We start from the raw sequence: 14,254 nt of genomic DNA, 5'->3' as shown, positions 1-14,254 counted from the left end.
CAATCTGCAGCCAAATGACCACCTTTTCCACATTTGAAACACTTCTTCTCGTTACTGGTACACTCATGGATACGATGTCCAGCCTGACCACATCTGTAACACTTAGCAGGAGCACTGGAATCTCCTCCACTAGGCCTCTTCATCCCACTCTGCCTCTGGAAACCTTTGCCAGCTGCATACGGTTTTCCACGATCAATCTGATTCTTGCCTTTCCTATCAACCCTTTGCTGATAGCTCTCTGCTCTAGCCTTGGAATCCTGTTCGAAAATCCTGCAACAGTCAACCAAGTCAGAAAACACTCTAATCCTTTGATACCCAATCGCCTGCTTGATCTCGGGACGCAACCCGTTCTCGAACTTCACACATTTGGAAAATTCTCCAGCAGCCTCATTATAGGGAGTATAGTACTTTGACAGTTCGGTGAACTTCGCAGCATACTCAGTAACCGACCTGTTACCCTGCTTCAATTCCAAGAACTCTATCTCTTTCTTTCCTCTGACATCTTCTGGAAAATACTTTCTCAGGAATCTTTCTCTGAACACAGCCCAAGTAATCTCAGCATTCCCAGCAGATTCCAACTCAGTGCGGGTAGCAACCCACCAATCATCAGCTTCCTCTGACAGCATATGTGTACCGAACCTGACCTTCTGGTTATCAGCACACTCAGTTACTCTGAAGATCCTCTCGATCTCCTTCAACCACTTCTGAGCACCATCTGGATCGTATGTTCCCTTGAACATTGGAGGATTGTTCTTCTGGAACTCACTCAGTTGACGAGCAGCTCCCATTCCTACAACATTTGGATTCCCTCCAAGTACTCCAGCCAGCATACCCAGAGCCTCAGCAATCGCAGCATCATCTCTACCTCTTCCAGCCATCTCTATTCTGAAAACCCAACAAACTAAAACAATAAGTACTGATAGGGTTACACAACACCTATCCCGTACAGGGAAAACAGAATAATTACGACTCGACACGACCGACTATGCTCTGATACCACTAATGTAACACCCTTCTAAATACCCCAAATGATTATAATTAAAATAACAATATATTCATCAGAGTAATTATGCCCCGAAGGGTGTCACACAATCATTTCACAAAAATCATTAAAATATCCTGTCATGCTCATTTATTTAATCAAAATAAGGTTCTTTGCATAATTCGCAGCGGAATAAAATTCAACTCAATGTAAAACATGTAACACAATACATGTAAATCATCAACAACCAATATCAAATCAATTAAGACATCCCCTCCCGATGTTACATCTATCAGAGCATGACCCATAAGAACTACTCTAGACTCCAAGCATTAGCTTCTACTCAACTCATTTCTCGTTACCTGAAAAATAGGTGTAAGGGTGAGTTCCTCAATCAATATAACAAGCATTATAGAACAACATGTAATGCTAAGTAATTAACACATTAATTCACCCTAACCAGACTACACACTCAGCAACGGCAGTATCCGTTCAAACATCATATTCAACAATAACATATAGCATATATATAATCTCAACCATACTCAACATCAACAACACAACACACAACACACATATAATACTGGAATACATCCATTCATATTATATGCCATACATTTATTATGCAATGAGACTCTATGCATGCGGTACCGACTATTTGTGAACATATAGTTCAACCTCACCGTCCAAATCCAGGCACGGCTACCAAGCTCACTAGTCCCACTCATTTGAGACATAGTGACTCACTCACTAATTCCTCACCATGGGAATTAGCTACCACCCCAAATGGGCCATGACATGCACGCTAATCACCTAGCATGCAAACATTAACAACAAAAATCAAGCTGATTTACTCACTAATTCCTCACCATGGGAATTAGCTACCACCCGAAGGCCGCAATATGCATGCTAATCACCTAGCAATGCAACATCAACAGTAATCAAGAATAGACACATGCTCACACTCTAAGCCATAGGATAGTCTATTCACAAATGCATACACAACTGATACAATCACAGCATCATGCATATCAACACACATCATTAACACATTTTATCACAAAAGCATATCATATCATGCCACATAATCAAACACAGTATTAGCTCACTCTACTAATACCTATACTACTCAAAACAACGGGAAATGATCCCTATCACATCATGCCTCAGCTAAGTCGCATCACTCAGCCTAAACAACCAAAAACTGCACAACAGTAGCACAGAAAAATCACAATTCTGCCCATACGCGTATTGCCTCTGCCATACGCGTATTGCCCAAACCTGGCCAAACCCATACGCGTAATGCCCACTCTCATACGCGTATTGCGCATTTCCTCGCCCAACTCATACGCGTATCACCTATCCCATACGCGTATGCTACGCGTAACAATCTCCCCTTACGCGTACCAACAGAGACCAATTTACGTTCAAAATATCATCTTTTTCTCCCATACGCGTAAGGCCCCTCCATACGCGTACCAGACAGCTCATACGCGTATTGCCTAGTGCCATACGCGTATGACCAGAAACCAGAACTCTCAGATCTGCTATGGCTTTCTCTGTTACGAAACCTATCCGATCCAACCTTCCACAGTCCAAATTACACAAAATAATCGTCCATATCATCTACACGAATCATATCCTATTCATCTTCACCAATCCTAACATTATCTCTTCTAATTCCTACGAATTCTTTTCAATTATCATCCAATTTCATTCATCCAATATTTCACAAATTCATCATGCATCAATCAAATCAGAGATACAACCAATGGTTATTACTACCCAGTACATATTATCATATAATACCCTTTAACCGATGATAAACCCCCCTTACCTGAGTAAATCCGGCAGTCTCTGAGCTCCAAGCTTTCCCTTCCTTCAACCTTCGTTCTTTTGCTTTTTGCCCTTTCTGCCTCTTTTCCCTTTTCACGTGAAATTAACCTTTTTACCAAAAAATGGGATTTTTTCTAAATTCCAACTTATATATTATTCCAATAATTATTATTCCAAAATAATAATAAAATAATAATAATCCAAACTTCCAATTATTCAATTAAATTAATAAATAAAATATTAATTTAAATTAAATAATTAGCTTAGTTTAATTGGGGTGTTACAACTATAACAACAAAAACACTCTACTCAAATACAAGGGCCTAAAGTACCACTTGAAAAACTTGAACTTATTCTTCAATCCACCCTTTTGTAGTTCTTTGTAAGCAATCCAATCTTCTTTGTTATAATCATGTTTCTGAACAGGTTTCTTTTTCTCATACTTTTTCTTGGTAACCATCTTTTTGCCAGTTATGGATGACATTGCATCTCCATCACTTGCAGAGTCCCAGTTCTTTTGATCTTCCTTTCTTTCATGATAGATCTTTCTTTAGAAGGTTTTGAATATACATACTCCTTACTCGTATTCAGAAAGATAAGCAGATGTGAGAGAGAAGTGAATGCAGCAAGATATATAAGGTAGAATGCTTTTGCTTATATCAATGGTCCATATAAAAGAAGGTTTAGAAAAAAAGAAGTCATTTTTGTATTATTTCATGTGCAGCACAGACCATGAGAGAGATATAAACTCCATTGAACACCTCCCTTGATTGCTATTGATTCTCATAAGAGCAGACATCAAGAGTACCCCTTAATGCCTTATTGAGTCTGCTATCCAACTGCTTTTTAGTTGCCATGTGTTCAATAGCTTCCACCTTTTCTTCAACATGTTCCCTAATGAAGTGATGACCATGCCAGGATGCTCGTTTCTACTCTATAAACATGGAATTGTTGAACACTCTATATCCCTTGGGATGTTTAAGAACTATTTCATGGCATCTTGTTCCAAATCATACTCCCTTAACATTAGACTCATCCATATCAAGTCCTTTCCATTTCTTACAACTGAAGTCTATTCAGCTTCATTAGAAGATAAGGTTACAATGATTTCCTCCTTGTTAAGCCAAGACATTATCCAGATCATGAGGTTCTCCTTGTCTGTTACATAGACCTCCTTTAGTAAATTTACTACTTCTTCAAATGTAAAAACTTATGTTGATAGCCTCCATCAATACCTATCCTTCTGTGATACAAACATATTCTCTTCAACATACTTTCTTCAACCAAGTAAGAAACTTTGAGATTGAGAATCTCTTTGTCATTCAACTTATTCACAATGACTAAGCCATTTTCTCCAGTAACTGTTTCTGATTTAGGCACCTTAGTTTCCTCATATTTACCTTGGAAATCATGGAAATCATCTTGATAATCAAAAAGGTAGATAGTATCTCCAACCTTGCTCACTTCATATTTGAACAACTTTTGTTGACCAAAACACCTTAACATATTGAATGATATTCTACCAAGCACTAGATCTTCTTCATGAATAAGAGTTCTCACATAACAAGAGCTCCCTTTGAGTTGTTGACATCCATACTGACATAATTATTTAAAGATGACAGTTTAGGTATCAATTTAGTACTTCCAAGACCGACACTAGGATAAGCAGTTTTAGCACCAAGGAATCTTCCATCTTTATCAGCAGATAACATGATAACTACCCGCTTCTCATCAACTTCAACTAGAGATTTCTATTTATCAACACCAAATAGATAAAGATCATCATCATGTAAAGACATGTCATTCTCTAAAGCACAAATTGAAAGAATGCTTTCATTTTTACATATCATACTTTGACATCGTGCCTTCACATCTTTGAATGCATGACCATTAGCTATATGAATATCATGATCAACATCTTCATGGTTAAGATCATCAACTTCCTTATGCACTTGAGACTCATTCAACATGTTGGACATGATGTCTGATACAATGTTATCACCATCAATATTTGTCAGCCTTGATCCTTGGGGATTTTCACTAGAGGACATTTGAGTGTCATGATGATCTGTCAATAGTTTCAGACCTGAGTGGAACAATACTCATATCTTCATCTGCAATTATATCATCCTCAACATCAAGAGGTTTGTTGGGAAGTGAATTATATGATTCATATTTCTTGTAACTCAATTTTAATCAATTACTTACAGCTTTACTAACCAGTCTTGAGTCATAACCATTCTTCTTCTTAGACTTCTTCTTTTGAACCAAGGTAGGTTGTTCAAAGTTGGCAGGACCTCCAACATGACCACCAGTCATCCCTTCAATGACACCTTCTTGCTTAAGTATATAATCATTCTTAATAGATCATTCAGACTCCTGAAATAGATGTAGGAACATATGTACGACATCTTGATTGACCTTTCTTCTTCATGCAAATTAACTATATCAATCCTGGTAACTTTCAAACTCTTGATGTCTTTTTCAAATATGGCTTTCTTCAAAAGAACTTCTTTACCCTTGTTGGTTACATCACTTTTGGAATTGTTGAAGTTCACATTTCTCTTTGAATACACAGTTGGTTCACGTTTTTAGATAAGCCTTTTTTTCAATGGAACCTATTTCTGACCAGGATTAACTAATTTCCCTACACCCTTGATTCTTCCTTTTACTCGATTTCCACAAGTTGTCTTATCTCTAGCCACGTGCATGGTACCCTCACTCTTACCATACCATCATTTCCTTGAGGATCCTTTTTGTTATGTAAGAGCTTTGGAGCTAAATGATGAAGCATTGTATTTTCACTTATTCTTATTATTATGAACCTCCTTGCGTCCTCTGATCTTTAACTTAAGTCATTCAAAACAATAAGATTTTGTATGTTCATGTTTACCACAATGGTGACATACATGGTTGTATCTTGTTCTTCCTATGATGGGGTGCCACAGGTTGAGCACGATGGTGTGACATGTGGTCCAACCTCAGAACCTCTGTCTTTTCTTCTAGAAAAACGACCTTCTTTGGGGGAATCTTCTTGATTTCATCTTTCATGCTCGTTCCAACATTGGTTCTCCTCATATCTCTTGACAACTCTCCAACTTCTAATTTTTCATCAACTAACTATTCTAAGGACTTTATCATTTTGGAAAAACAAACATAAAAAAATATATCTTTTATTATTAATAAATAATTAAATACATGTATCAAAACTATTGGCCTCTAGGGCTTACATTAACGATATGATATGATCGAGAGCTTCTGCATTTGTAAAAAGTGGTAGTCTTCAAACTTATCGAACCATCGCTAGATAAATATGCTAGTTGTTATAAGACTTTTGTACTAGTTCAACAATTGAAGTGTAAGTCCCTGAAATTCCCATTACTATAGAAACTAATATTATTGCCACTATCACCATTGTCTGAAACCCATATTTCCTATAAGTGCCTGAAATCTTTAAGTAACACAAACACGGAAGTAAAATACAAACCATAACAGTTAAAAATGCTCCAATCAATGACATGAGAGATCCAAAAAATGGAATAGTCCATGTAATAATCACCATACTAATTAGAAGAATAGTATTTAAAAAGATGTTGGCCATTTTATTATTCTTGTAAGTCCTTGGAAGTAAATCTTTTAAAGCATTCGTAATTGGAAATATCATCAAAGAAAACTTGGACATTGGAGTCACCAAGGTTGTGTATATTTTGTTTAGTAGCAAGTTTAATGTTACTTGTGATTCAACTTTTGAACCAAACATTAAGTAACCAATTATAGCCATTGATGCAAAAATAGCCGTTGCTAATATATAGCATACATATAGGACCTGCAATGTAAACCAAAAAACATAAATATTTGTTCTCATTCATTATTTCATTATTCATTACTTTGATAGTGTTCACAAATAATTATACAAAAAAAAAACGCAAAAGCATTTACATATGAGAAATGACGTTTGTTCTTCATGGAAGTGTGAAGAACTGGAAAAATGGGATGTGCACTATAGCAAAATGTATACAAGCCAACAGCTGTAGGGATACCATTCCAATTTACCAAATCACCCTTTTGATGAAAACCAACTCCATCAAATTTTGCAGTCCATGATATTGACAAAATGATAATAACAGAAGCAAAGACACCACTTGCAGATATATAAGAAATCAAACTCAGATTTTCCAAACAAATCGTCGGCAAAATAATTAGAGCAACCAATATCATAAAGAATTGCTTTGCACCAATTGATATACCAGCCACATGAAACTCTTCCATAGAAAATAAGTTACTCAAATTGTCTCCTTCTAGAATCAAAAAACCTATTGAAACCATGTAGATCTCAGTATACATTGATATTTCTACTATTAATTTTCCTGTTTTTCCAAATGCAAGTTCTTTTTAACCGTAACCCTGAGCTTTGAATTTCTCTAAGGGTACCTACTGGTAGTGTGTGGTCCAGATCGTAAGTCCAGATAGGTGAGGCAGTAAACCCGTTGGTTTAGCACACTGTAGTTGCCGTTAAGAAAACAAACAATAAGGGGGAGGATAAAGACAGATAGTGGGTGAGAAACCTGAAGAATAACTGTTCGATTAAATAAAGTTATTTGTATAAATATTGTTTTGAAACCATGTCTCAAATCATCAAGGCTTTTAGCGAATTAGGATGTAATTCACGGAGTAAAATTAATAACCGAACCTTAGTTCCTGCTACCTTAAATAATGATAAAATTGAATTAGATCAAGATACCTTCCAAAACCAAGAATTAGAAATTCAGGAAATGGAAAATAGATTAGTTAACTGGTCTATGCCATAAATTAAATTTAAAGAAATATATAAAATTGGTACTTTTGATTTTAAAAGTCAAAAGATTATTCATACTGTTGAATCCGCTACATCTGTTAGTAACAAGCATAAAACTATTAATTTGTTAAATAAAAAATTATTAGAAACGCATTATAGAGAAGGTTATCTCTATATCCATCTAGGATTAATTCAGATAGCTATAAAACCATTACATAAACTAGGGTTAAACACCCCTATATTGCTAGTTCTTCGAGACACTAGAATTAAAGACTTTCATAATTCAACTATTACTATAGTTGAATCAAATCTTAACAATGGTCCAGTCTACTTTAACTTCCATCCCAATTACTCTATGAGCTTGGCTGATGAATTCACTAAGAATTCATTAGTTATATACGTCCAAGGTCTAAGTGATAATTTTAACCCTGGAGTTGCCAATATTGACGTTATTAGTAGAATTACCTATAAAGTCTCTAATGTTAATTATGATTTTAAATCACTCAAAACTACTCAAAGAAATGAAACTTGTATTATTAAAGCAAATCTTAGCAGGTCCAATGTTATGACCCCAAAAATACTGACTGCTTCGAATATTATAGAAAAATTCCCTCAAGAATGGATATTACAAGATGTGGTTAAATCTGAAAAGATTGAGGTCAGAACTATTAGAGATGTTATTCAAGATATTGATGGATCTGTCAGGATCAGGATGAATAGAAGCCAATCCTATCGCTATCATCAATCTAGTAGTATTGGGTCAACATCTAGTGCTAGACATTCAGTTGATTCAACAATTAGGGTAAATCTTGCAGGAGTAAACTTTGCTCCTACAATTCCCCAACCACTATACTCTGAGAGGACCTCTAGGTCACCCTCTCCAATTGAATCACAAATACTAGGTGTTATTACAAAGGACGACCCCTTTGTCATAGACAAAGCTTGGATTAGAGCTGACTTTGAGGCCATTTATAATTTAGAAAAGAGAAATTGGTATTTCTCAAATTTCTCTAAAGATCAGACTCAAATGTATTTGCAAAATTTTTATAGGTTTCTAGAAACACATGAAATTAATATCTATTTCTTTACATGGTTTGAATTACTCTGTCTAGAAGAAGAGATAGAAAACCCTTTTGCTGTTAAGATGTACTTAGATGCTAATGTTAGGATAAGTACCAGATGGAAAACTTCTAGGAAAGAAATTATAGAGTCGGTTCATCCACCATTGGAAGCTATTAGAATTACCCCTTCTAAAGAGAACATAGAAATAGAAGCTTCACCATTTAAAGCGATAGCTAATCCTGTAGATCCGAGAAAAGACATTAATAATCTGCATAGTCAGATTAACTATTCAAACCAAATACTTCACACTATGTCCCAACAATTAGATAGGATAGAAAACTCTATTCCTCAACCTAAGGATGTTAAAGACTATAAATTGGATCCTACCCGACCTATTTATCAATACCATACTCCTTCTAACCAAGAGTTGAAAGGAATGAGTTTAGGTCGTGATACTACTCATAAAATAGAAGAATTAGTTACTAAATTAAAAACCTTAAACATAGAAACTTCTTCAGGAGAGATAAATACTTTATCTCGAGATGAAGAATACGACAATATGGTGAGTAAATTAGGCGGAAGAGCCCCAAGACCTAAAACCCAAAACTATTATCCTAGACCTTCATTTGTTGATGTGCAATTTGAAGAAAGAAGTAGTTTTATAGAAAATAATTATTCAGGAGAATCCATTGTCGAGTGAATATCGATGGTGCGTCTGAACAACAAGTTTTGGATACAATACAAAACATGACCATGGTTGCTACTGCCTTCAAACTTAAAGGAAATACAGATAAACATACTAAAGAGATATTAGTTATGGGATTTACCGGATAATTAAAAGGATGGTGGGACAACCTCCTTAGTTCAGAAGATAAATACCAAATAGATTCAGCCGTAAAAACAGAATCTAACAAAGAGATTTGTGTTACAACCCTCTTATATGCTATTACTAAGTGTAGCACCTCAAATTTGCACCTACCTTTTGTACATACATTCTCACATTAGGTCATAACATAACATAGTCCACTGCATAACATTGCATTGTCCCTTTTGCCCCAAGTGCAAGATCATCAGACAGATTAGGTCAAACTGGTCAGGAGATCAGTCAGTCAAGCAAGCCAGTGCATTTTCCATTGAGGCAAGGCCCTAGGGTTGGTCCAACATGTTCACATGACCTAGGGGTCCTTTTGAAGTGTCTTGGTCAAGGTTTGATGGTTCAGAAGTCATCAGTCAATGCACAGTCCATCAGAAACCCTAAAAAGTCAACTGTTGGTCAACTGTGCATTTGATCAGTGTTTTGATGGTGGGAATTGGTTTGAGAGGGTTCCTTCATGTCCATATAAGCCTCATATAACATGTCAAACACCATCATGGAGGAATTTGAAGCCAGACAAGAAATTTCCAAAAATAGAAACTTGACCTGTAATTGAAATTTGCCAAAAATGGAAACTTCTTGATCCTAAACTTACATCATGATACAAGCTTCAAATGAATTTTTGCCCAACATGAAAGTTGAATATCATGTTCTCCCATTTCCAAAAAGTCCAAGAACACTCAATTCCCATGTATGGTTGGCAAGTTATGATCAAATCATTTTCAGAAATTTTTGAACTTCAAAAGGCCATATCTCTCAAACCATTTGGCCAAATTGGGTGGGGTTTTTTGCAACAAGTCACATTAGATCCCCTCTTTCCAAAAATGTCATCATCATTCATCAAAACATCACCAATCAAAATGGCATTTTTTAACTTACTTGAATTAATTTCAAGTGAGGGTGAAATTTGACTTTTTGAAATAACCATTTTCAATCATTTTGGCCATTTGGGATAGTTCAGAAATTGCATTTTTGACATGTTACAAAGCCCAATTTCGCAGCCTTGGCTCTTGCACCTCACCACTTAAGTAAAAATGCAAATTAGCAAAACTTCTCATTAAACCAAATTGTGATTAACATTCACTTAGCAAACCTTAAACAGAAGTATATATGTCCATTTTTCTGCCAAACAGAAGCCCTAGCAGCCTCTCCTACACAAACAGAAAATCACTTTCTCTCAATTCTCATCTTCCTTCATTTTGAAATTTCTGTCAACAAACTTCAAGGACTCGAGCTAGGGCTTGCTTGCTTCATCACTCCTCACCATTTTGAGCACATTTCGAGCCTTGTTTCCCAGCTGTAGCATCATCCTCCAGTTCTGTTTCACCAAGCACTCATCCATGGCAGTCCTTGAGTTAAGCCATCTCAAACATCCCTGAGCCAAGCTTCCTTCACCATTCAACTTTGGGAAGCTGATAAGAGCATCTGTTTCACTTCAACATAGCCAAACAACCCTTGAATCTCAACTGTTCTTCAACATTGGTACTTTAGTTGCTTTTAGTTCCTTGTGAACTTTGCTTTGCTTTGCTTAAGAGAAATTTGCATTGAGGTATAACTTCTTTACTTCATGTAGTCTGGAAGACCTGGCCTGTTACTTGGCCAGGCAACTGTCTGAAGTCCTCCTTAAGAGGCAATGTTTATGATTGTTTAAAATTGTCCTTGTACATATTCAAAGACCTCCTAAGTGAAGAGGCAATTGGCAGAACCCAAGGGATATGCAACCTATCCCCTGCTAGTCTGTGTGTCATCTGCTTTGCTCACACCACTGTGTTGATGCATTGCAGATACAAACCCAAGATCTTGTACAATTGTACAGTTGAGTCAGTATCAAATGTGTAGAAGGGTTCCCACTTTCTGAACCCACACATTCTTGTCTTAAGCTCTCCCAGGCCAGGGATAAGAGCTGTGAAGTCTCATCTTCACTCACCTTTCATCTGCTTCACCTTAGCCCCTCAATGGCCAGGTTAAGAGCTAACACTACCCAGTTCCAGTGGTTTGTTTGTTGAGGTTGATATGACCCCTCGACTAAAACCTAGCCTTGATGTTTGAGCCCCTTGTTGGTGTGTTTATTTCATGCTGTATGTGCTTGTATGGTGTGATTGTATCCCCTAGGTTTGCTAGACTCCGCGTAGTCTCGTTTGCATGTCAATTAAGGTAGCACGGTTCCTTCGTATAGGACTTCCTTTCTTGCTTGAGCTTTCCTAAAACATAAACAAACATTATTCCCTCTTAAGGATATGTTAACTCCTTCTACTACAGGTGAGTAAGTCTCCAAAGGTCGAGCATCAGGTAGATTGCGCAGTGACGTTGTCCACTTAAAAAACACAAACCAACGGGAATAGTTTAGCCGAACTACGGCAACTCTGATTCTCATGTCCAGATGAGATACGTAGGCACGAGATGCGATGTCTTGTCGAGTTTGACTAACAACTAACACTAATTCTCTTCTCTCGCCCTCGTTGCGATTGAGACCTCCCCTTTCTCTTGCCCTAGTTGCAATCGAGACCCTTCTTCTTCCTGTGCAAGTTAGCTAGAAACCTTAACTTAGGGATGACTTTGCATGACAACATCTAGGCTCGAGTCGTAGTCTCCCTAGTGTTGTGTCTCCCTCTGTTATCTGGTTAGGCTAGTCCTTTTTCCCTGCGTAGGGGAACTACGTCGCCCTGATCCTCATACCAGATGAGGTACGTAGGCAGGAGATGAGCAGATCTCTCCGGGCGCCTTTTCTTCTTTTTTTGTGTGTGTTTGGCAACTATTAGGCTCGAGCTCTAGTCTCCCTATTAGTTTGTCCTTTCAACCTTTGTGTTCCTTCTGACGTCTCAGCGTCTCTTTTTGTTTGCGTGGCAACTATTAGGCTCGAGCTCTAGTCTCCCTTTTGGTTTGTTTGTTCGTCCTGTGTCCCTGCGTAGGGGAACTACATCGCCCTGATCCTCATACCAGATGAGGTACGTAGGCAGGAGATGAGCTGATCTCTCCGGGCGCCCTTTTTGTTTTGTTTGTGTGAGTTTGTTTCTCTTTTTCTGGTTGGAGTCCGACGTAAGTCCAGCGATTGGCAGTTGGTTTCCTGTGTGTGTTTGTTGGTTCGGATGCTGATGTAAGTCCAGTGATTGGCATTCGGGCTCCACGTTTGCCTTTTCCCGTGTTTGTTTGTGTGCGTGTCAGCCGAGCTACGAATGCTCTGATTCTCCTTCGTCCAAGGAGATACGTATGCATAGGATGCGATATCCTAGCGAGCATGTGTCCTTTCCCCGGTCCGAACTACTTCGACTCTGATGTCTATGCCTGATAGACTAAGTAGGCCCAGGATGCGGTATCCTGCCGAGTCAGTCTTGTCTGTTTTCTTGTGTCTCTTTCAGCCAGTGTGTGTGTGTGAGCAGTGTTTTAGCAACCATTTTCCTTCCTTTTGTGCGTGGATCCCGTCGAGTACGACGGATGCGTAGGGGTGCTAATACCTTCCCTTCGCATAACCGACTCCCGATCCCATTCTCTTTGGTCGCGAGACCATGTTCTTTTCCAGGTTTACTCTGAGCGTTTCCGTTCCCTCTTTTGGGATAAATAACGCACGGTGGCGGCTCTGTTGTTCTTGTTTTCCCGCCGGTTTTTCGCGTAATGCGACACTAAGTTCTTTGTAGGAGAACCCCTTAAACTTCAACAAAGAGCAGTTGACCAATTGCTAAACCTTTATTGTCCAACCATGTCTAATTATAGGTGGTATAGAGATATGTTCTTATCTAAACTATGCCTTAGGTCGGATGGTGCGGCAAATTATTGGAAAGAAAGATTTATTAGTGGTTTACCTAGGTTATTTGCAGAAAAGGTAAAAATTAATATTAAGCAAAACTTTAATGGAACAATCCCCTATCAGTCATTAACCATTGGAGAATTATCTAATTATGTAATTGAAACTGGTATACAAATTTGTACAGATTATAAATTACAAAATAAGATTAAGAATGAAAAGGCTAGTAATAGGCGTGAAATGGGATCATTTTGCGAGCAATATGGAGTTACTCCTTTGAGAGCTCCGAGTAACCCCAAGAATAAAAAACCTGCTAGTAAAGGAAGAAATAACTTCCATTATCATAAGAAGCAATTTTACAAAGACAAGACAGAATTTTATAAAAAACCTTACAAGAAAAATTATGGTAAGAAACCTTACAGAAAATATAATAATAAATCTAAGCCCAAGGATAAAGATGTTAAATTCTATAAGTGTGGTCGTCTTGGCCATTATGCTAATAAATGTAAGGTTCAAGAAAAAATTAATCAACTGAGTAATTTAGACATTTCAGAAGAGTTAAAAGAAAGTTTAATATCTACTTTAAATAACATCTTGTTAAACTCGGAGGAAGAAGGGTCGTCAACATCTGAAGAATCTTCTTACAAAGAAATACATCAAATTGACAATTCTGAAAAATCGGATGATGATTCTGATGAATGTTTAGGCCTAGATTTCTGTAATTGTGACAATTGCAACAAAATAATTAATGTTTTAACAAATAATCAAGCTAATACTTTGATAGGAATATTAGACAAAATGGAAAATTCAGAAAGTAAGAATGCTTTCATGAGACAAATTAAAAATATTATAGATGAAAATGATATTTCCAAAAAGAATATTCACAAAGTAGAATTTAAAAATGTTATGGATTTATTTAAGAAACCTGTTGAAAAAACTATTTCTATTAAAGATTTACAAGAAGAA

The 14,254-nt window shown here is 37.1% G+C and overlaps 1 protein-coding gene across 1 annotated transcript; it reads right to left on the bottom strand.

Moving 5' to 3' along the window:
• Positions 1 to 6,134: 6,134 nt before the first annotated feature.
• Positions 6,135 to 7,794, bottom strand: LOC127131917 (amino acid transporter AVT1I-like). Its single transcript, XM_051060799.1, has 3 exons — positions 7,764 to 7,794; positions 6,758 to 7,206; positions 6,135 to 6,644 (listed from the first exon to the last, which is right to left on the bottom strand). The coding sequence occupies exons 1-3, from the start codon at positions 7,792 to 7,794 to the stop codon at positions 6,135 to 6,137; spliced, it is 990 nt and encodes a 329-aa protein (XP_050916756.1).
• Between the last annotated feature and the right edge of the window lie 6,460 nt (positions 7,795 to 14,254).

This window comes from Lathyrus oleraceus, chromosome 3 (assembly GCF_024323335.1).
Source record: "Lathyrus oleraceus cultivar Zhongwan6 chromosome 3, CAAS_Psat_ZW6_1.0, whole genome shotgun sequence".
Taxonomy (NCBI): domain Eukaryota; kingdom Viridiplantae; phylum Streptophyta; class Magnoliopsida; order Fabales; family Fabaceae; genus Lathyrus; species Lathyrus oleraceus.
The sequence above is the reverse complement of the archived record's forward strand: the minus strand, read 5'-3'. Positions and strand labels throughout refer to the sequence as shown.

Bases quoted from the DNA above. Each gene is read 5' to 3' on its own strand.
- LOC127131917 (XM_051060799.1), bottom strand. From the start codon at position 7,794: ATGGATATAGAGATAACCTTCTCTATAATGC. The intron at 7,207-7,763 runs GTTTCTAATAAT...ACGGTTAAAAAG, and splicing joins GATAACCTTCTCTATAATGC to AACTTGCATTTGGAAAAACA. The intron at 6,645-6,757 runs GTAAATGCTTTT...TTTACATTGCAG, and splicing joins ACAAACGTCATTTCTCATAT to GTCCTATATGTATGCTATAT.